Source organism: Ictalurus furcatus, chromosome 14, assembly GCF_023375685.1.
Source record: "Ictalurus furcatus strain D&B chromosome 14, Billie_1.0, whole genome shotgun sequence".
Classification (NCBI taxonomy): domain Eukaryota; kingdom Metazoa; phylum Chordata; class Actinopteri; order Siluriformes; family Ictaluridae; genus Ictalurus; species Ictalurus furcatus.
The window spans coordinates 10,765,558-10,787,248 of record NC_071268.1 but is presented as its reverse complement, the minus strand read 5'-3'; the positions used below and the strand labels follow the sequence as shown (position 1 = coordinate 10,787,248).

Here is a 21,691-nt window from a genome sequence, read left to right as displayed (position 1 = left end):
CGCTTTAACACGCCTTAACAAGTTACACAAAAACTTTATAATCCATGATATAAACAACAATTACTACAACAAAAACAACAACAAGCTGTCGACACTTAAAGTAAACTGTTAGCAGACTTTTTTATTTTTTATTTTTTTAAACAACACATGTCTGCCGGGTGGGTACTTTACACTAGATTAAAAAAAGACTGAGATAACAACAAATATGAAACTCGTAAATATGTAACCCCCTCAAGATTGTATTTGAACCAAGCTTATTCTGCACGTTAAATCCGAAAACACCAAGGGTAAATTATGTGCGCTGTTTGCTTTGTTAATTGAGAAACGGCTTTGTGTTGCAGTGACAATAACAAAGTTAATATTAGCATCAAAACTGACGTAAATGCTAGGCTAAGACGTTCCAGTGGAAGACTACAACGATACCTTCGGTTGTACCGGCAACCCAGCCGTTATATTGTGATATCTATTCAAAGGTCCGTTTAACATAGTATGAAGTACCTAAGCAAAATTACACCAACCGCTCAACCCAGTATCTTTGTATCTCTACAAGGAGTATAACAGTAGCCATAAGTGTCACACTCTGAAAAGCTCAGGAAGGATAAGGAAGGAATGATATTCTTGAAAAAGAGCATATCGTTTTCCATTTCAGTAATAAAAGTGCTGTTTGAATCACATGTAAATGAATCACATGTAAATGAACCATATGAAAATGAATAAATAAATTAAAGACAAAAGTGCTGTTTGTATCTAGATAAGGAAACGTATGGTATGCTATGCGGTAAAAATGTAGCAGTTATCAAAGCAAGTGCCGCTTACCTCCCCAGAAGTTCTCCTTCTGCGATCCTGTATCACTAGAGTATTCGCATTACTGCCTGGAACTAGAGTAGAACCGATACTTGTTCTTGGTCCAACTAACATGTAGCGTTTATCTCCGGATCTGTACTGGATACTGTGACACAGTGTCCCGTCGTAATTTGTATCTTGCAAATATTTCGAGGAATAGTCTGTAGATTTGGAGCACTGCATTATACTCAGCACAATGATACTGATGATGAAAAGAAATGAAACCAAACCCAAGGTAATGATCAAATAAAATGTAATGTTATTTTCTTCCTCTTCTTTTACAGAGTTGTTAACATCGGACGCTGCAAAAGCCTCTTTGGGCTCAACAAGTTTGATAATCACAGTCGCTGTTGCTGAAAACGAAACATTTCCATTGTCTTTGACCAATATAACCAGTTTATGTTCAGCCTCATCTGTTTCTGTGAATGAGCGAAGGGTCCTTATCTGTCCTGTATAACGGTCCAAAGCAAAGAGACTGTGGTCACTCACTTCCTGCAGTGAAAATAATAACCATCCGTTGTATCCTATATCCGCGTCATAGGCTCGCACTTTAGTCACCAAATGTCCTGCGTTGACATTGCGGGGAATCTCCTCCACACCTTCAGCAGAACCGTTAGCGCTGACTGGATATAAGATCACTGGAACGTTGTCGTTCTGATCCAGAATAAACACTTTCACTGTGACGTTGCTGCTTAGTGACGGAAGTCCAGAATCTGTAGCGAGTACATGGAACTGGAACGTTTTTGTAGTTTCGAAGTCAAAGCTCTTAAGTGCACGTATAACACCTGTCTCTGTATTAATATTCAAAACTGACCACATGTCATTAGACCTCGCTTCACCTTTCATGATTTGATACGTGATTTCCGCATTTTCATTCAAGTCTTTGTCAGTTGCGCTCACCGAGAATATGGAAGAGCCTGGAACATTGTTTTCTGTTAAATAAAGCTCAAGTGGATTTTGAGGAAATTCTGGAAGGTTATCATTTATGTCTGATACCTGCACACTCAGAGATTTAAAAGAGGACAAAGCAGGTTGGCCCATGTCTACAGCCGTTAATACAATATCATAGTGGGGTATGAGCTCTCTGTCTAAGTGTTTACTTGTAATTAATGAATACACGTTATCTTCAACAGATGGCTTTAACTCAAATGGCAAACCACCTGAAATGCTACAAACGATTTTGCCATTAATTCCAGAGTCTTTGTCTGTAACACTAATTAGAGAAATGACAGTTCCTGGTTTTGAGTCCTCTTGAACAGTATTTAGTATTGAAGTTACTTCTATTTCAGGTTTATTGTCGTTGACGTCTATTATTTTGATGATAACCCTGCAATCGACAGAGAGCGGAGGCTGTCCTTTATCGGAGGCCTGTATGTTTAATCTATAAGTCTGAGTGTCCTCAAAATCGATCTCATTTTTTACTTGAATTTCTCCAGTAATGCGGTCTACTTGAAAAATATCTTGGATTTTACTTTTTGTATTTCTACCCCATGAATACTCTATTTCTCCATTGCTGCTTTCATCGGGATCAGTAGCATTCACTCTCATTACAATCTTTCCAACAGAGACGTCTTCGTGTAAAGATAACGAGTACACGTCTTGGCTACACACAGGTTGATTGTCATTTATATCAAGGACAGTTATAGTTATATTAAGATTCCCAGATTTTGGTGGATTTCCACCGTCTAGAGCCGTTAAAAGTAATTCATGTTCAATGGTACTTTCCCGATCCAAATATTTTTGTAACACTAGCGACGGAATTCTATCCTCATCACCGTCTCTTGTTTCCAAGCTAAAATGTTCGTTTTGACTTAATTTGTAAGCGCGAATAGAATTAGTACCAATATCTGGATCACGCGCTGGTTGCAAATCAAGTCGTGCACCTGGAGCTTTATTTTCTGCTACCTCTAAATGTAAGAGTTTATCTGCAAAACTGGGAGCGTGGTCGTTTATGTCAACTATTTCAATACCAATATAATGAATTTGAAGAGGATTCTCAACAGCAATCTTTATGTTTATCAAGCAGACATCATTACCAATACATAGGTTCTCTCTGTCGATTTTCTTTTGAACGTACAAGATTCCATTGTCCTGGTTTACCTTGAAAATCGCGTCCTTAGATCCAGATACGATACGCAATCGTCTGTCCACCAAAGTACCGACATCAAGACCCAAATCCTTAGCAATGTTTCCCACAACTGTTCCTTCTTTCACCTCCTCCGGAACAGAGTACCTTATCTGACCAGAAACCCGCTCCACGAAGCACAATAGCAAAGAGAAACACAGAGCAATCCGGCAGTACTCCCATTTTCGTATTTGTCTGCCGTCTTCCATCGCGGACGGAAATATTCAAATTATTCAAGAACAAACTGTCAATAATTTTCATGAATCGGGGTCGGATAAAGGTTATAAATATATCCGACGAATGTAACAAAAACAGGATCAAACATCAACCCAATAAAGAAATCGCTCTGCTCCATACACCCATCACACACACACTTTCCAGCCTGGAAAACAGCGGAAAAAAGGGTAGGGCTTTATACTATATTGGTGTAATACTGACGCCATGTGGAGCACAATCAAGCCAGCAATTCTTATTTTATTTGCGCATTGCATGTATTAGAAAGAAAACGTTTTAGGAAGGGGGTTCGGGTTTAAAATCTATACTCTTCAAAATAAAGGTTCCAATTAAAAACAAAAATGGTTTTTCAACCTGATGTTATGGGAGAACCCTTTTAAGTTGCACAAAGAACCTTTTAATTTTCAAATTCTTTAGAGAACCATCTGTTTACTGGTGTTTTGAAGAACCCGGAAATGGTTCTTCACAGCAGTGCCACAAGGAACCATGTTATCATATGTTCTCTAAAAAAACCCCTTAGTTAGTGCTTTAAGGGACCAAAGAGATCTTAAGACTGATTCCACGAGAACTTTTTCCAGTCCGACAAAGAACCATAGGGGTAACTTTAACCTGTTAAGGGATGATACCTTAAAGAATCAATACACTGCTCCGAATAATCTATAATGAAAAAAATGAACATCTTTAATTGCCAAAGAACCATATCGCTCAAACTAAGAACCCTATACAATGAAAAATTGTTTGTGACAAGAAGAAGGTTATTTGCAGAACCTATGGTGCTGTAAAGAACCACTGAAGAACCTTTTATTTTTAAGAGTGTATAAAACTTTATTTCCTTCTTGGTACTTTTTCCATGGAAAATTCACTCTCAGTAACTAAATATTTTGAGAACCCAATGGGAGCTTTTTTGTGCGTAGATGTCTACCAAGATGATCAGGAAATATAAAGAACAACACTAAACTACCATTACAGACCACCCAGAATACATTTTTGTTCAGTGTGTATGTGAATCAACTGTTACGATGAGACGGAATAAGACACTATATAATTTATTGAAGTTTAAGACAAGGCTTAAAGGCCAACCCATAAGAGCAATATGTAGAGAAAACAACAACAACAACAACAACAACAATAATAATAATAATAATAATAATAATAATAATAATAATAATAATAATGAACTGTAATCTAAAGCCCAGTTGTAATCAATTAAGCAACACTGTATGATTATAAAATGACATATTCATCAAATGCTTTCTAAAATGAATTCAGCACCGTGGACAGCACCACAAATTACCAAAGTCCAAAAAGTTTAACTCTCAGATCTATATAACATAAAAACTTTATGACAAATTTTTCTTCCCGACAGAAAACATGCCAAAATATTATACATAAAATGTTAACTAATGGTAAAACCTTTTTAACATTTAAAAGTTTAGAAGAAATAGGCAAAAGTGAGCAAGCATTACACGGTTTACGTAGGTTAGTCAGCTCTTACCTCACCAGAAGTTCTCCTCCTCCGATCCTGTATCACTAGAGTATTTCCATTACTTCCTGGAACTAGAGTAGATCCAATACTCGTTCTTGGTCCAACTAACATGTAGCGTTTATCTCCGGATCTGTACTGGATGCTGTGACACAGTGTCCCGTCGTAATTTGTATCTTGTAAATACTTGGAGGAATAGTCTGTAGATTTGGAGCACTGCATTACAATCAGCACGATGATACTGATGAGTAAAAGAAATGAAACCGATCCCAAGGTAATGATTAAATAAAATGTAACGCTATTTTCTTGTACACTTTTTACTGAACTTTTAACATCGGACGCTGAAAATGCCTCTTTGGGTTCAACAAGTTTGATAATCACAGTCGCTGTTGCTGAAAGTGAAACGTTGCCATTGTCTTTGACAAGTATGACCAGTTTATGTTCAGCCTCATCTGTTTCTGTGAATGAGCGAAGGGTCCTTATCTGTCCTGTATAGCGGTCCAAAGCAAAGAGACTGTGGTCACTCACTTCCTGCAGGGAAAATAATAACCAGCCGTTGTATCCTATATCCGCGTCATAGGCTCTCACTTTAGTCACTAAATGTCCTGCGTTGGCATTGCTGGGAATCTCCTCCACACCTTCAGCAGAACCGTTAGCGCTGACTGGATATAAGATCACTGGAACGTTGTCGTTCTGATCCAGAATGAAGACGTTCACTGTGACGTTGCTGCTTAATGACGGAGTTCCAGAATCTGTAGCGAGCACGTGGAACTGGAACTTTTTCTGTGACTCAAAGTCAAAGCTTTTGAGCGCAAAAACTGCACCACTCTCCTCATTAATATTCATGAATGATGTCACACTTTGGTCTGTGTTCACATGATCTATTGAGTATGAGACTCTAGCGTTTTCACCCTCATCTATATCAGCTGCGTTCACCGAGAAAACAGACATGCCCGGTTTATTGTTTTCGGCTACATAGAAGGTGTACGGGCTTTGGATGAACGCAGGGCTGTTGTCATTGACATCCATTACTTCAACATTAATTATTTTTGTTGATGATTGAGGGGGGGTTCCCAAATCCTTAGCTGTTATTGCAATATTGTAAAACGATTTTGACTCTTTATCTAAGTATCCTTTAGTAATCAAGGAATAAAAATTTGAATCTGATGACTGCTTAAGTTCAAATGGTATGTTCTCTGGTAAAGAACATACTACCTGTCCATTAACACCAGAATCCAAGTCTGTCACTCCCATCAAAGCAACTACGGTACCTGGACGCGCGTCCTCGGAAATTCTGTCAGACAAGGAGGTGACTTCTATTTCTGGTCTGTTATCGTTCACATCTTCGACTTTCACAAGCACGTTACACTGCGCGGATAGGGACACTGTTCCTTTATCGGCGGCCAGAATTTTTAGCTCGTAGACTTGTTTTTCCTCAAAATTTAGCCCACCTTTAATCCGTAATTCTCCTGTTTTGCTGTGTAAATCAAAGAGGTCAGACGCGCCATTTCTAAACTTACTTCGTAATGAGTATTCAATCTCTCCATTTTCTCCTTCATCCGAATCCGTCGCGTTAATCCGTAGCAAAAACGTGCCATCAGCAACATCTTCTTTCACTGTTACCATATATTTTTGTTTACCACAATTAGGTGCATTATCATTGACATCTGACACAACAACATTAATAGTCAGAGTGCCTGTTTTTTGTGGCTTTCCCCCATCTATCGCAGTTAATATTAAAGTATGCCTTGCGCTATTTTCCCGGTCCAGAATTCTTTGTAGAACGAGGACAGGGACTTTTCCTCCATCTCCAAAATCGTCTGTTTCTAAACGGAAAAACTGGTTCTGCGTTAGTTTATAAGATTGCAAAGCATTAGAGCCGATATCTGGGTCGTGCGCACCTTCCAACTGATACCGTGTTCCAGTCATCGCACTTTCAAGTGTTTCCAAATTGTAAACATTATCTGTAAATGAAGGTGCATTATCATTCACATCTACAATTTCAACTGTTATTTGATGCATTTCGAGAGGGTTCTCAATCACCGCTTTAATACTGATGAGACACGGGTTGCTCGTAGCGCACAGCTCCTCTCTGTCGATCCTACGATTAACGAACAATGAGCCTTCTTTTTGGCTTACCTGAAAAAGCTCTTGCTTTGACCCAGTCACAATTCGCAGATTCCTCCCTGTCAGAACCGAAGAGTCCATGCTCAAATCTTTGGCCACATTTCCTAAAATGGTCCCAATCTTTGATTCCTCTTGGAGAGAATAGCGTATGTGGGTTGAGACAACGTCGGAAAGAAGCAGCAGACACACATAATGGAGTACAAAATGTCTGTATATCCAACATGTCTTTAAATATTCACGCCTCATACTGTAACAAATGTCGGTGAGCTGCTCAGTAAAAACAAACAAAAAAAAAGGCTTAAATTGCTACAGCTACTGGTGGATGAAAGTGGATGGCCGCCGTGGACGTTCTCCTCGCTTTGTTATCTCCTCTCATTGTGGTGTATGGCGACTTGAATGTCCAATATCAAGTATGTATCTTCTCATAGCGCCACAATGCGTCTTGGTGTATAGTTGCAGTCTCACAGAAATCATTTACAATTAAAAAAAAAAAAAAGTTTAACATTTATATTACATATTAGGTAACAATTTGTACAAAACATAATAATAATAATAATAATAATAATAATAATAATAATAATAATAATAATAATGTTTTGTACAAATTGTTACCAACTATTTTATATAAATATTAAACGTTTATTATTATTATTGTTTCTCCTTCTTCTTCTTCTTCTTCTTCTTCTTCTAATTATTATTATTATTATTATTATTATTATTATTATTATTATTAGTAGTAGTAGTAGTAGTAGTAGTAGTAGTAGTACTATTTAATAATAATAATAATAATAATAATAATAACAGTTATCATCATCAGGATTATTGTTGTTACTGTTGTTTTATTTGTTTATTTTTGTTTGCATTGAAGTTTTTTACTAAGCTTTTCTAAATAAATGCAATATAAATATATATTTCAATATTAATAAATAACCTTTATTTATTTGTTTGTTTGTTTGTTTATTTATTATTGCTCGATGGATGTTTTTGCTTTACGTTATTCTCACGTCATAGACAGGACGGCCTACGTCTTTTGGTCTTGTACACAGCGACACCATGTGGTAGACTTTCTCAGACCCACGTGACAGTATATGCTCCACCCGTGCTTAAAGCATTACGTCACGCTGTTTCTACTTGGCTAAATGGCGGTGCTGTGAAACCACGCAGACAGTAACAGCGCACCAACACAAGAGGGCATCTCAACCAATTCTCATTCACATGACGCACTCTCTCTCTCTCTCTTTCTCTCTCTCTCTCACACACACACACACACACCATTTAAATTTCAGAATTCCGTTCTCAGTTTTGTCATTTGAAATATTGTGCATATCGTAATTATGACTTTAGTCTGATATAGTGAAACCATTATCGCAATTATATAATTTGGGGAATCACTAGGAATAATACCATGGTATTATTTTAGGTTAAATCTGAAAAGGATGCTGCAGAGCGAGTTATGAGGGTTTTTGTCTATATATTAAATAGCAGACTGTTTCAACACACACACACACACACACACACACACACACACACACACGCACGCACACACACACACACGCACACACACACACACGCACACACACACACACACACACACACACACACACACAACCTGCACCCCTCTCCCAGTCGGCAGCCTGTTACCATGGCAACGGCTCTTCAGCGCAAGGTCGCTGTCTGTGGTGCTCAACATTAACATGAGGGAAGGGGGAGTGGAAGAAAGGATACAATCTCCTTTACATCTACCTGCTGTAACAAGAAAAAAAAATCTCTTAAAATAATTCGAAGTGCAATTTGACTGAATGTGGCTTCAATCAGTTAGTCTACTTAACATTCTCGTCCATACCTTCATTTATCTGAGCACTAAGTGGTGATGCTGTTGCCTAGAAACCAGCAGTCAGCACAATATAGGCCTTTGCACTGCTGCATGGATGAGAATTGGGGGATGGGGCCCTAATGACATTAAGAATATTGAAAACATCTGCTGTGGTTATTTGAGAAGAGATGGGTGGGGTGGAGTTGAGTGTGAGAGATAAAAAGGGTGTTGGCCATGATCAAAAGGGAAAGCTCCCATGTTTGTGTGTGTGTGTGTGTGTGCTTTCTGCTGCAGCTCAGAGCATTGCTGCAGTCTCTCTCTCTCTCTCTCTCTCTCTCTCTCTCTCTCTCTCTCTGATGGGAGGGTGGAATCAGGCCATGATGAGAGAAAGAGGGGAAGAATTGCTGCTACTCTTTCCAGTTTAATACAGACATCCATGCTGATGTAGACAGACTGCAACATCCTTTCAAGGATTTTATTTACACTTTTCAATCACAGGAAAAGAGATATTGTATACAATACAGTTAGTGGTACAGTTCTATATGTTCATATAAACCAATCTTACAAATTAAATGTGCATAATAAAAATACAAATAATCAAAAGGTAAACATTGGTGAGTCAGCTCACTTAAATTTTTAGAGATTAATCATTTTAAACGCCCACCTGGCAAATACATATACAAAACACACAGCATTGTATCATGCAGCAGAAATACAGAACAGTTGTCTTTTTATGTTGTCAGATGTAGTGATATATCAATATCATTACTTTCAGTTACTTACGTCATTGAAGCACAATACTATGGAAATCCAGGCAGTCAAAATCAAATGCTCATTTTCTGATTTAAACTACATACAGGTTATACCGGTTATTTGCATTGTACCTGTACTGCTTGCATTATATTAGCTGTAATTTTTTTAAAGCATACCTAATACAATGTACCTTTTCATAAAAATACTAATACAATACCTTTTCATAAAAATTAACAGATCACAGGTGTCTTCAGATTATTATGATGAACACACAACCTTAAAGCTGAAGGCAAAGGTTAGATGGTTATACAGAATCTGATGAAATTCCTCATAGGCAGAACGTGCTGGGGTTAAACTGAGGCTGTGTGTGTGTTTGAGTGAGATCTGATGCCAATTTACACACAGCACTGCAATGGAAGAGAGTTGATATACTCTCTCTCTCTCTCTCTCTCTCTCTCTCTCTCTCTCTCTCTCTCTCTCTCTCTCTCTTTCAGTGTGTGGTGCTTCTGTAGAATCCATACATAAATTGTTAGATCATACAGGAAAATTGATCAAATAGATCAGATAGAAATAAATAGATCATGCTGATGTCTTTTCATGTCTTTCTATACATAAATTCACACGTTATTGTGTCTTGTAACATACTGGTCTTATAACCCCTTGGTGTGTCTGTCCTGACTGGGGAAGTCATCAGAACCCTGTATATATTTTAATAAGAATTTTCTGATTGCTACTCACAAATAATAAGCCATTTCTAAGAATTTGGAAAAACTGCAGAGTAGGAAAATGATGCAGTGCATACTATAGGTTAACATGTAGCCATCTAAATAATGCACCACAAGTGTAACACTTTACAAAAAAAAACACTTTAACTCCATGAATCACAAAATAATGCTGAATCTGATTCAAACAATTAAAACAACTTGAAACATTTCAATAGCATAAGATAGCTGTACATTTTTTTTTTTAGCAAAATCATAAACAAACAAAATAACAAAATAGCAAACAAAATTATTTGTATAAACCAAACACCATAAAATCAAACATGAAAACATCAACACCTTGCTGTAGTTGTCTTTTGTTAACTTTGTAGTATAATATTGCAGTAAAAGTCTATAGAATAGTATGAAGATATTTTAAAAGGTCATATTCAAACTGGCCACAACAATGTAAGCTATATGCCTTTCTACTATTCTGTCTAATATGTGCTTATTTACAATAAACGTGCTCTAAATTTGTATGACAAAAATGAATGTAATATGAAATTGATATAGTTACAGGTGTATATTGTAAGTTTTATTCATGTAGAATGAAAACCATCATTCTAAATGAATCCACTTAAGCTTTAAGGTTGAGCAAAGGGTAAAGAAGCTAATAAATGGATTACAATTCAGCTGGAAAGCAACTCACTAATAACTAATTTCTGATTAATACATATATTTTTGTGATGCAATACAAATTATATTAATTGAACATTTTGTAATTTGCTGTGATTTGTTTGTCTCTTTAGCTCTTTTTTGCCTTTTACAAAAATCGGTAAAACCAACAACAACATCTATTGTATAACACAGAGTAAACAGCACAATGAGTTAATTTCCTATTTACACTGTTATGGTTTTAATTGACAATTGTGTTGTAACACCAAAATGTCCAGTTCATGGTCATCACCACATGCACAATTTCAGGGTCCTCTCACTTTATCCACATTTCTTTGTGCTTCTTCGTGTTATTCTTCATTTTATGTGCATTTTAAGCTCACTTGAATGTTTTGATGTGTCAATCAGTGAAAAGTCCAATAAGTTAATACAAAGTGAACAAACATTCGCAGATCTAGCCATGCAAATCCATGCATGGAGCCAAATGCATTGACTGCTATGAAAAGGGTGGAATTTGGAGTGGGAATATCCTCTATTAGGAAAGCACATCCATCAGTCACAACCATAATTAAAGTAATTCCCACTAAGTTGCGTTAGATTTCAAGAATTAATGCAGAAGAAAAGCAAAGAAGAAGTACATCAGAAAGAATCCAAGTAGAGACACATGTTCTAAATAAGGAAATAGGTGGGCAGGAATTAGAAGCTCCATTTTGTAGAGCAGGTTCTTCTCAGCATCACTTGAGCAACAGCAGGTGGAATGAAGCCTCACGAGGAACTGCTACTGGTGGTGGTGGAGGCCTACCAATAAGAAAACATTAAGACAGGTCAGGGGCAGATTTTATACCAAAAACAACCCTGTAAAAGATCAAAATCTGAACACATCTCATGTAGCCGAGGCCTGTCAGTCAAACAAAATACAAAACAACAGGGTCTGAGCCCATTTTTTTCTTGTAAGGTAATGGGCATGTATCTGAAAATACCATGCTTAGAGACTAAAGGTGGTTGTGAGGATGATTATGACAGAAGACTAAAAATCTGGGTCATTATTAGAGGTTATTTCAACTCATTCAGAAATTATATCACAGTATGTAAACTGAATATGTTTCATGCATTGAACATTGAACACAGAACATAACAAAAGAAACCCATAAAACGAAAAAAAAAAATGTCATTAAAGTAGGCCTAATGGTGTTCGGCATATTATGAACATATAATGTTCACATCAAAATCACATTAGGGTGTGCCTAGAGAGCTGTCTCTTCTCTTTCATTGACTCTGTATATAACAGAAGGTGAAGGTTTGCATGCATAAAGGCAATTATTGGTATAAATTGTGTGAAATAAGATGTTAAGTATCGTTTCATCTTTCATTTTCAGGTATTCTGTTGGTTAGCTGAGATGCATATCAAAAACTGTGCAGTCTGGAGGTTCTCCGGCAAGTATGTGTAGGTTGTTAATCAAAAAGAGTGGTGAGGAGAAAGACATAACTTTATCTCCACATTAATCTAGACTACCATTTGAATGTGAGTTGCTGCCAAACCACAAATTGAATAATCATTATTATTCCTATTACTTTCATGTCAGATTAGGAATGTCAAAGTGATTAATGTCACTATGAATTCACTATGAGCACATTCTTTCTGTAGCATTGTAAATATCAAACTCTGAAGCAGCAGATGTCACTGGATTTAACAAAAACATGTTTGGTTCAAAAAATTTGCCTTGGCCAATATGATATCCAATGAAGGAAACTTCCTCAACCCCTCCTACAACAGGACAGTTTAAACATCACAAAAACACAAAAGTAAAAATAAAAACAAACAGTTGTACTCATTTCAGAAAAGGTAAAAAGTCAAAGGGCGCATGGTTGAGGCGCTGCAGAAAGAAGATGGCAGGGCTGCATACCTCCAGCATGAGAAGGGACATCTCTCATTTTGAGTACTTTAGAATAGAAACAAAAACAAGAGACAATTTTAATCAATATGTTAAGGTGTGACAAAAAGACAAGGAAAAATATTGCAGAGCTTAGAAATGGCCATTTGATTAAATGTCATTATGATAAATACTAGATTAGTGGGTTCATTATTTTGAAACATTCTGTCAAATATTTCCTGAAGCAGATCCGATTGCTTGGAATAATTTAGAAATATTAAACTATTATGGAAAATATTTCAGTGTTCAAATCATGAAAAAGACATCAACAAATGAGTTTAATCAAAACACCAATACAAGATGTTTGATTAACAATGACAAGATGAAGATTTAAAAATATCCGAATGAGGGAAGAAGGAAAGTAATAGTTCAGTAATTTTCCCTTTCCTGCACTCTCTCTCTCTCTCTCTCTCTCTCTCTCTCTCTCTCTCTTTCTCTCTCTCACATACACACACACACACACACACACGCGCATACAGATGTGCACACACATGCAAACACACACATACAGAGTGAGAGAGAGAGAGTGAGAGAGAGAGAGAGAGAGAGTGAGAGAGAGCGAGAGAGAGAGAGAGAGAGAGAGAGAGAGAGATTCCGTGTACTTACCTTTCTGTCTGTAGAAAAAAAATACTTTCAAAGACCTGATGACCATAACTCATCCAAGCACCAAATATATTGTAAAAAACATATTTGTATAGTCATAAGAAACAGGTCCAAATACAAACTATATTAAAATCTAATTACCACTAGTTTTTACCACAAAGAAAGTGCAAGCAATTCTAAAGACTGAAGATTGAACTGGACCAGAACCAGAGAAACAGAGAAACTGGTTAAGTTTCTGTTTTCCTCTGCTGATGCAGTCAGTGTGACAAAAGGTATCTACAAACCATCACTGCAAATGCAACAGAGGCCTACTTTTGACAGAGCAGTGAGGTTATGGGCAAGCAAGATTAAAAGTGTTTTATGTCTTTGAAAATGCAGCAGTAGAAGAGACAGGAAAGACTAGACCACACGTCTCAGATAAATGCATTATATTCATAAATCTACTATCAGATATTTATTTAGCTACCAGCAGTATCTAAACCAGCTGTCACAGGAGATGTGTGACAAGGTGACATGAAAAATACTGACCATATGTCATATCAAAATAACACTAAAGCAGTGTATCTTAATCTTAAATATTTGGATCCACATAATCTTTCATTTTGGATTTTCTCTATACCTGAAATTTGAATTGCTAACCCATGCAATGAATGAGAGTTCTGAGACCGAAAACCAAAACATTAACTTTTAAGATAAAAAATTACCCAGACACACTTGGCACAACATTCAGTGTTATTTGGAAAGTGAACTTTACTTTGAAAACCCTCCCAAACATTAAGCATTGTTATGCATCTTGCAAACCTGCTGAAAATAACAAGCCAACTCTCTGCTTACACAAGCGCAATAACAAGCCAACTCTCTGCTGACATAAACGCACAAGTTTTGTAAACAGAGAACGTCTAGAATGTCTGAAAAACAAAACATAAACCCCCTACTTTTACCCACTCAAAAAAAAAAAATCTGCACTCACACTGCCTCTTATACCTCTACTCTGTGCACTTTGCTCCTCTAGCGCCAATTAAAAAAAAAACATACTGTATTGTAGCACTACATGTATTATGTATTATGTATATATTTCTTTGTTTGTATTTCCTCATTTGTAAGTCGCTTTGGATAAAAATGTCTGCTAAATGAATAAATGTAAATGTAAATATTCAATACTATCACACACATACACAGTACAAACTAAACAGGAACATTTTGAAAATAAACTACAAATATCCAGAAATATATAGCAGAACACAGCAAGTGATATATTGCAAGTAAGGGTGAAATTTACATAGACACAAATGATGTGTTTTTGAGGTAAGACTGAGGAGTTTACAGCTGAAGACATCAAAGCAAGGAGCTTAAATTAAGGGTGCAAGCTGTACCACAGAATAAACAACTGAAAACCGAACAGTCAACCTGGTAGTTTCCTGTTAAGAATAGGAAAAGTGACTGAATGTTGAGGAGGTTTCCAAACAATATAAAAGAATCTGTGTCTCATACCTGTGAAATGTATACAGCTGAGCCACTAGTTTTAGTCAGTCCTGTGCTCGGTATACTAGACACAATACATCTTGTCCCCTTTGGTATAGGTTGTCTAACTACCAGGTTTCCTTTTCTGGTTTCTGCTAGAAATAAACTATACCAGTAAGCATCATTGGAGACCAGAGTTATCCTTTGTGATCACCACCAGCTGCTGGTGGTGCGAGTTTCTGTAACTTGAACATTCTCTTGGGCCTGATCTCTCCGTTGTACTGGTCCAAACTGAATAATGTGCCATCAGGTTTCTGGATAAAATGCTACATAATCTGGGAGTTGTGCACAAAGTTTGTGTTTACAGCAATAACTTCAGCTATCAGAGTGCCTTTTTCGGTGGATCTCTGTATTTTCTCCTCCACTGCTGAGCCATGTTTGCCCCCATGGAGACAATATAACCGATGTGCTGTCATTCTAGTCCATGGTAATAATGTGAACAGTCACGTTGCTGCTGAGTGGAGGAAAAGCAGAGTATCTGGTATGAATATGGAAAAGAAATTCCTTCTGTATCTCATAATCAAATGCGTTTAGTGTGCAATGGTCACTATTCTCTGGATTAATGGAGAACAGCTTGGATATGGAGATATTCTATTTTCTATTATGAAAGAAATTAAATACTGATTTTCCTAGAGATCTGGGTCAATAGCAGTTAAAGAACTCAACAAAGCCCTGGTGGATTGTTTTCCATAACCTTTATGGTAAAAAATGATTATGGAAACTGTGGGACGTCATCATTAACATCCAGCAGCTCTAGAGTTATAGTTTCATTATCAGATAATGGAGGGTTTCCTTCAAAATGGTAAATGTGATATTCTGCAACCTTTTCACAATCCAACAAATTCCGTCAGGACAAGTTCGAACAGGTTATCAGATGCCTCTTTAAGTAAAAAATGTACTTTAACAGAAATATGAATATCTGTTTCTCCATTTTCTCCTGAATCTTTATCACTTAAGCTAAGCACTACAATAATGGTACCTACCTCTACACCCTCTTTAATAGAACTGGTGTGGCCATGTGGTACTTAAAATGCTAGAAAATGGTTCATTATTTTATCCATTTTCTTTTGTAACCCTTTGCACTGCATAAATTTTGGGGAATGTGGGGAGCTATGATGTCACCAAATATCAGGAAGAGGGGTGTATGCCTATGCAGATTGTAGTGAGCACAGTAATCTGCACAAAATGTTTGCTATAAGTCCAGAAAACAATTTTATACTACTATGGGAGGGCTACTAGAGTCAGATTAGAGGAATGCTTTTCAGCATATGCAAATGGACAACCTCAGGAAGAAAATTGTGGCTAGATGAACTAGGAAAGGTGATGTACATATCCCTGCAGTGTCAGCAGTTATAGTCATGATCAAAATAAATGCTTGGCCTCCTTCTAAAGTCAGTCAGCTGTTACCTCACATGTGGAGGTTTGAATGTCAGGCCTCCTTTGATACATTGAAAAGAAAACTGAGGGCAATAGTTATGGAGTTGTTGTTTTTTTGCCAAGGATTTTTTTCAATATCAGGTCTGTAAACTTCAACCCATCTTGACCTGTTTGTATTTCAAAGGTATTTCATTTGTATTTCATTTAGTATGTAACCTCTTTAATAATTTTGAGCCAAAGTCATCATCCATGGCATTATTCAAATTAAATCTTTCCCCAACAGATGTGGATTTGGATATGTCTTGTGTCCCCCCTAAAATGTGGTGCATTATCACTGATGTCAATAGTTTCTAATTATATGGTAAATATTAATTTCAGGTTTTCAATAGTTGTATTTATTTTAAGGAAACATGATGAAGATTTTATTATATAAGAACTAACTTTAATTTTTTTTTCTGCTCTGAATAACTTCCCAGTTTCTTTATTCATGTCGAGGTACTTCCTGTTTGAAATACTGTCCAGTTGCGCAATACATTTTTCAGGCTGTTCACATCCAAGCTCAAATCCATAGGGAGGTTGCCTAATACTGATCCTTCCTCTATTTCTTCAAGAATGGAACAGTGAGTAACAGCAGACTCAGTGCTAACAAATTCAGACATAAAAAATAGAAATGTACCTTCTCTGTAGAGCTGAGTGCCACTTCATAACAACTGTGTGTACAAGTAACTAGCAATGGACAAATGTAACTGATTTTCACTACACTGATGTTAACCAAAAGCAAGGTTGTAAATAAGCAAATGAGGATGAAAGTCCTGCAAGTGCAAGTGAAAACCTGAAAGCTCTGTTTAGAATTATGGGGTGTTAGATTGGTTTGGGTGTAGGGATGTTTGCTAGGGAACCCTTGCACACACTGGTGTGAAGTTGACCAAGGTGGAATCTGCAATGGGAGAGTCCCTCTCACTTATCACACTGTACCTACAAGGAATAATAGCATCACTGGGCTTCTGTTCACTAATATGGTTATCAGTAACAGGAATAACACAGAGCTCAATCCGATTACCACTTTCTTTGACAAACTGAGAGGAGTTGTCATTTGTATCCAGCACTTGAACAATAATATTACTGTTCCTGGGCATGCAGGGACTCCAACAACTACAGCAGTGAGTATCAGATTATGAACAGTCTGCTCTTATTTGTCAAAAGTTATTTGAGAATCAAATCAACAAACTAATCACTTTCACTCAGATAGTAAGTTTTAACTGAATTTGTTCAAGTGTCAGGATCCACTCCACTACGCTAGTTGCCTCTCATATGTCCAAGTGCACAGCATCCCTTCTATGAAATGGGGCATTGTCGTTAATATACATTATCTCAAGTTCAATACTGAACAGTCAAACATGGTTTTCTATTGTGGCATCCAGTTGAAGAACACACATCATAACCCACTTTGATGTACAAAGGTACTCTCTGTCAATCTACTCTACAATGTATATCTCACAAGTATCTTTGTTAACATCTAAATATTTCCTGTTAGTTGCAACATCCAAAAGCATTTTATGTCTCCTGAGCGTTTTCAAATCTAGGCCCAAATCTGCTGCTAAATTTGCAACTACTGACCCCTGTTCCACTTCTTCAGGAATCGAGTAATGTGAGACAGTAAGCATTGACTTAAAGAGAATGGACAGCAGACAGAAAAACAAAACATACCGTATCAAGGACTAACGTTCTTATTGGCATCCATTGTTATAAACTCCAGATTTTATGTAATCAGAAAATGCAGACCTTGGCTCACTACACATTGGGACACTGATAACTGAATTTCCAGTGACATAACTACGTACTTGCGTTGTAAAATGTCACCAAAAATTAAAAACTTAAAAAATATTTAAGTTTTATATCTCATATAATTTGTTAACTTAATCACACACATTTCTGTCATAATACGTCATCTTTGGAATACTTAAAAGTTGTTAGACTCAAACAAACTGTATATAGAACATCAAATAAAGTTAAAATTGCTAACATAAGTAATCATTTTAGAGCTACAACAATGATAACAAGCTATTTACATTTGTAGCTGGACATTGGCTGAGAGTTTGTCTCCCATTTTTTCGAGCTGAGAGGCTTCAGAAAACCTTCATGTCATTTCCAGTAAGGGAACATAGTGAGAATTTATGTTCCCCGGGTTTCGTGGTGCACTGTGGGATTTTATAGGGAGGGAAAGCTGCAGTGCACTGTAAGGATTTTGCAATTACGACAGCCCTTAAAATGGCTGACACCCTGATCAGTGCCCTGACTATTGAATTAGGGAGCTGGTTGAGACATACCATAAAATGTTTTGATGAAAAAGTTCTGTGGAAAAGATTAAGAGAATAAAAGTGGATGCTCACAGATGAAAGAACATAAAGTCCAGGAAGCTTAGACTGCATTGTTTTTTTAATATAATGAACTGGCATGGGGACTGATATTTTACTGAGGTCTCGCCATCAGACAAGAAGTTTCTTTGGAAAGCCCAAAGGGTCCTATATATTAAAATGCAGTGTTTAAATTTAAATTAAGATATGCATTGTAATGTATTGGTTTATTAATTTAACTCTAAAATAATCATTACCCATAATTATATAAATGCATTAATGCATATTATAGGTATTATTTGTTAAATATTATCTTTTACAATTATTTTATTACTTTTTTTTTTCAGTGTAATAAAGCTGCTGTCTGATAATGTCTGGGGTCGAATATTAATGTTGACAATTGTGTAATATAGAAAATTTAATAATGTGCACATACATTTTTACATTTTACATGACATTTTATTTATTTATTTTGGACCACTGGACCAAATAGTAAAATATTATAATGCTCAACTATTTTAGAAATACATGGAAAACTTGGCTTTACACTATATAGTTACAGATTTACAGAATTACAGAATTGAGAAAAATAAAGTACACCTTCAATTCCATGTTTTTATTTGACACACAACATAATTCCCTAAAAGTAAGTAAGTAAACCAACATTCTGAAACCAGGTGTAGGAAAAAATAAGTACACCTACTGCAGGTCCTCTACTATATTGTTATGATTGCACCTATGAACTATGGAATATTTCTGAATTAGTGCTGTGATTGGTGTCTATAATATAACAAATTTTAAGGTGGGTTTTCTAAACAATTTTACAGTATAATTAGTATTTTCACACTATGGGAGATCCTCTACCATATTATGTTGATTTCATCTGTGACATGAAATATGTTATTATTAGAGTCAACCGAATACCAGTGATTGGTGTCTATGATGCACATCTTAGAGCTAAACTAATAGACTACTCAATTAGATTGCATTTACCATGTGTTCATTTCAATTTGAATTCATAAGACTCTTTTGGCTTTCCATACTCTCTGCTCCACTTCCCATACATTTCAGTGTCTGACAGTGGGACCAAGAAATGTTTGACTCCAGTTCTCTGATAGAACTGTATTTCCTGTATTTATTCCGTATTTACCTTGTGCGAATAGAGTGCAAGTTGGGTGCACCAAAAGTGTCTGAATATCACTGAGTCACTTTGCAGAGGCTATCACCCTTAAGTGAAATGTCTTGAAATCTACCCCCCAAAGGGGTTCAAACATGACATGAAAGAGCATTCAAAACCAATGGCTAGTCCAATGAGGGAGACAGCAGCTTGGATACAGGACAAAGACAGCATGCTCCCTTCATAAAACTTTGTATCAGGGGATGCTGGAAAATTGGGGCTATCAGGATAAGTGATAAGCCTTCTTCTCTCACCCTGGACAACATTGGTGAGATTAAGGCAAGCAGTGGAAACATGTACAGGAGAACCCATATCCAAGGGTGATCTAGTGAATCCACCCCCACTGGTGCATCCTGACTGATCAGAGGGCACTGAGCATTTTCCTTTGTGGCAAAAAGATCAATGGCTACTTTCCCAAAGTAGATCATTAGATCAACTGAGGTGAACCAGTCAACTTTTTGTACAATGCGCAGGGCTGGCCCTTGGCATAGGCGTAATAGGCAAATGCTAGGGACGCTGTCCATCCCCCTGACTACCTGATTATGGGGGATGGGCGAGTTCAATTGACACTGTCACTGAACAAGATAAATTAGCATCCGTAGCCTTCTTCAAACATGTAAAAAAACAAAGACCAAAGCCCTCTGGTGCCTAGGGAAGAAAAAGAAGAAGAGAAGAGGAGCAAAAAGGGCATAAGAATAGAGGTAATGTGATATGATACTTCATCTAATTGCATAGTAGTTATCGTTGGATCAGTGTTACTACTAGCTAGCTTACTTTGGACAATACTAGTAACATTTGCTAATTTAAATAGCTAGTTAGAGTTATTGTCAGTTACTTTTATCTTAAATTCATTACGCTCACCGAGAATGTGTGTGTGAACAGTGAACCTGCCGTTATGTTGGAAAAACTATTCAGGTGTTGTTTGGGGAATAACCTAACCTATAACATAAATAATTTTGAGAAATATATTTTTTCTTTCAAGTGTGCTGCTGCAAGAACCATCCACTGTCTGCCTCAAGAAACCAGGCATTGGCCTACATTTTATTGACATCTTAGCTTGATTAGTTAGCCAATGTTAGCCCTGCTCATAAAAGAAAATTAAAATGTTTTTCCTTTTTTTCTTTTCCATCCCGTTTTGTAATTAATAGTTGTAAGCCTTTGCATTTTCATTATTGATTGAAAATAGGTGAAATTTTCATCTGTGCCTTGGCACTTCCCTCTTCAACAGTCCATTTGTCAGAACTTCCTTATTCTCCTGCTCGTGTGCTCTTACACAACCACCACATTGTCTAATGTCAACTGTTGGAACCTCCTCATTCTCGGGCTGGTGTGCTCTTACGCACCCACCACACTGTCTATTGTCAAAAACCAGCTGTCTTTAGGTTTTAAGATTTCACTTGACTCTTCAATATTAATTATTTATATTTTATTCATTATTCAAGTTTATATACTTTTATATCTTATTTTATCCTAAATTTTCTACAATAGGGAAACAAATGCTTGAGAGAGAGCACCAAGTGTCTGATGGTGAAACTACAGTCTTTTATGGTGAAGAACGTTTTCATGGTGAACAGCAATTCTGCACATGAGACCAAGGAGCACATTTCTGTGTATAAATTGTTAGGATTATGTGTAAAACTGGCCAAATATTTTTACTAATATTTAAATGTTGATGTCACATCCATTAAAAGAACTTAAGAAACCATTTTTAATGAAACTATCAAGCAGAAATGTTTTAATGATGAACAACTGGAGTACAGAAAATATTTTTTTAATGAAGTTTAATCTAAGCTGTCAATCAAGACCATGAGAAAAAGTGCTGAAATTCAAATTTATATGAGCAACTCATTAGTGTTCAACAACACTCTGGGCCCAGTGCAAAGGCAGACTTGCCTTCACATCTCTTGAAAAAGCTTGTTTAGTCTGAAATATTAACCAAATGCAAGGAAAATTAGATCTTTAAAAATTAGAACT

At 36.6% G+C, this 21,691-nt stretch overlaps 3 protein-coding genes and 1 pseudogene across 10 annotated transcripts in view; all 4 read right to left on the bottom strand.

Moving 5' to 3' along the window:
* The window catches only part of LOC128617839 (protocadherin beta-3-like), a 77,915-nt gene extending 74,493 nt beyond the window's left edge, over positions 1-3,422 (bottom strand). Inside the window, exon 1 of the mRNA XM_053641017.1 lies at positions 817-3,422. Within this exon, the coding sequence (XP_053496992.1) occupies positions 817-3,177 (2,361 nt within the window). The 5' untranslated portion in view covers positions 3,178-3,422. The remainder of the gene's footprint in view (positions 1-816) is intronic.
* Positions 3,423-4,227: 805 nt separating this feature from the next.
* LOC128618280 (protocadherin alpha-8-like) lies at positions 4,228-7,271 on the bottom strand. Its single transcript, XM_053641825.1, has one exon. It carries the CDS (start codon positions 7,056-7,058, stop codon positions 4,683-4,685), a length of 2,376 nt encoding a protein of 791 aa, XP_053497800.1. The 5' UTR covers positions 7,059-7,271; the 3' UTR covers positions 4,228-4,682.
* A 4,192-nt stretch (positions 7,272-11,463) lies between these two features.
* LOC128618063 (protocadherin alpha-C2-like) overlaps positions 11,464-21,691 on the bottom strand; it is a 31,967-nt gene continuing 21,739 nt past the window's right edge. For 6 of the 8 annotated variants that reach the window (XR_008387671.1, XR_008387670.1, XM_053641444.1 and 3 more), the window contains 2 exons: positions 12,659-12,694; positions 11,468-11,552 (listed from right to left, as the gene is read on the bottom strand). Coding sequence is in view for 6 of the 8 variants with exons in the window: in XM_053641444.1 (XP_053497419.1) it covers positions 12,683-12,694 (12 nt within the window). In the remaining 2 variants the exon portion in view is untranslated. Of the gene's footprint in view, positions 11,553-12,658; positions 12,695-21,691 lie in introns of all 8 variants that reach the window. The other 2 variants (XM_053641442.1, XM_053641443.1) reach the window with 2 other exon arrangements.
* On the bottom strand, positions 16,235-21,688 carry LOC128618067 (protocadherin gamma-C3-like; annotated as a pseudogene).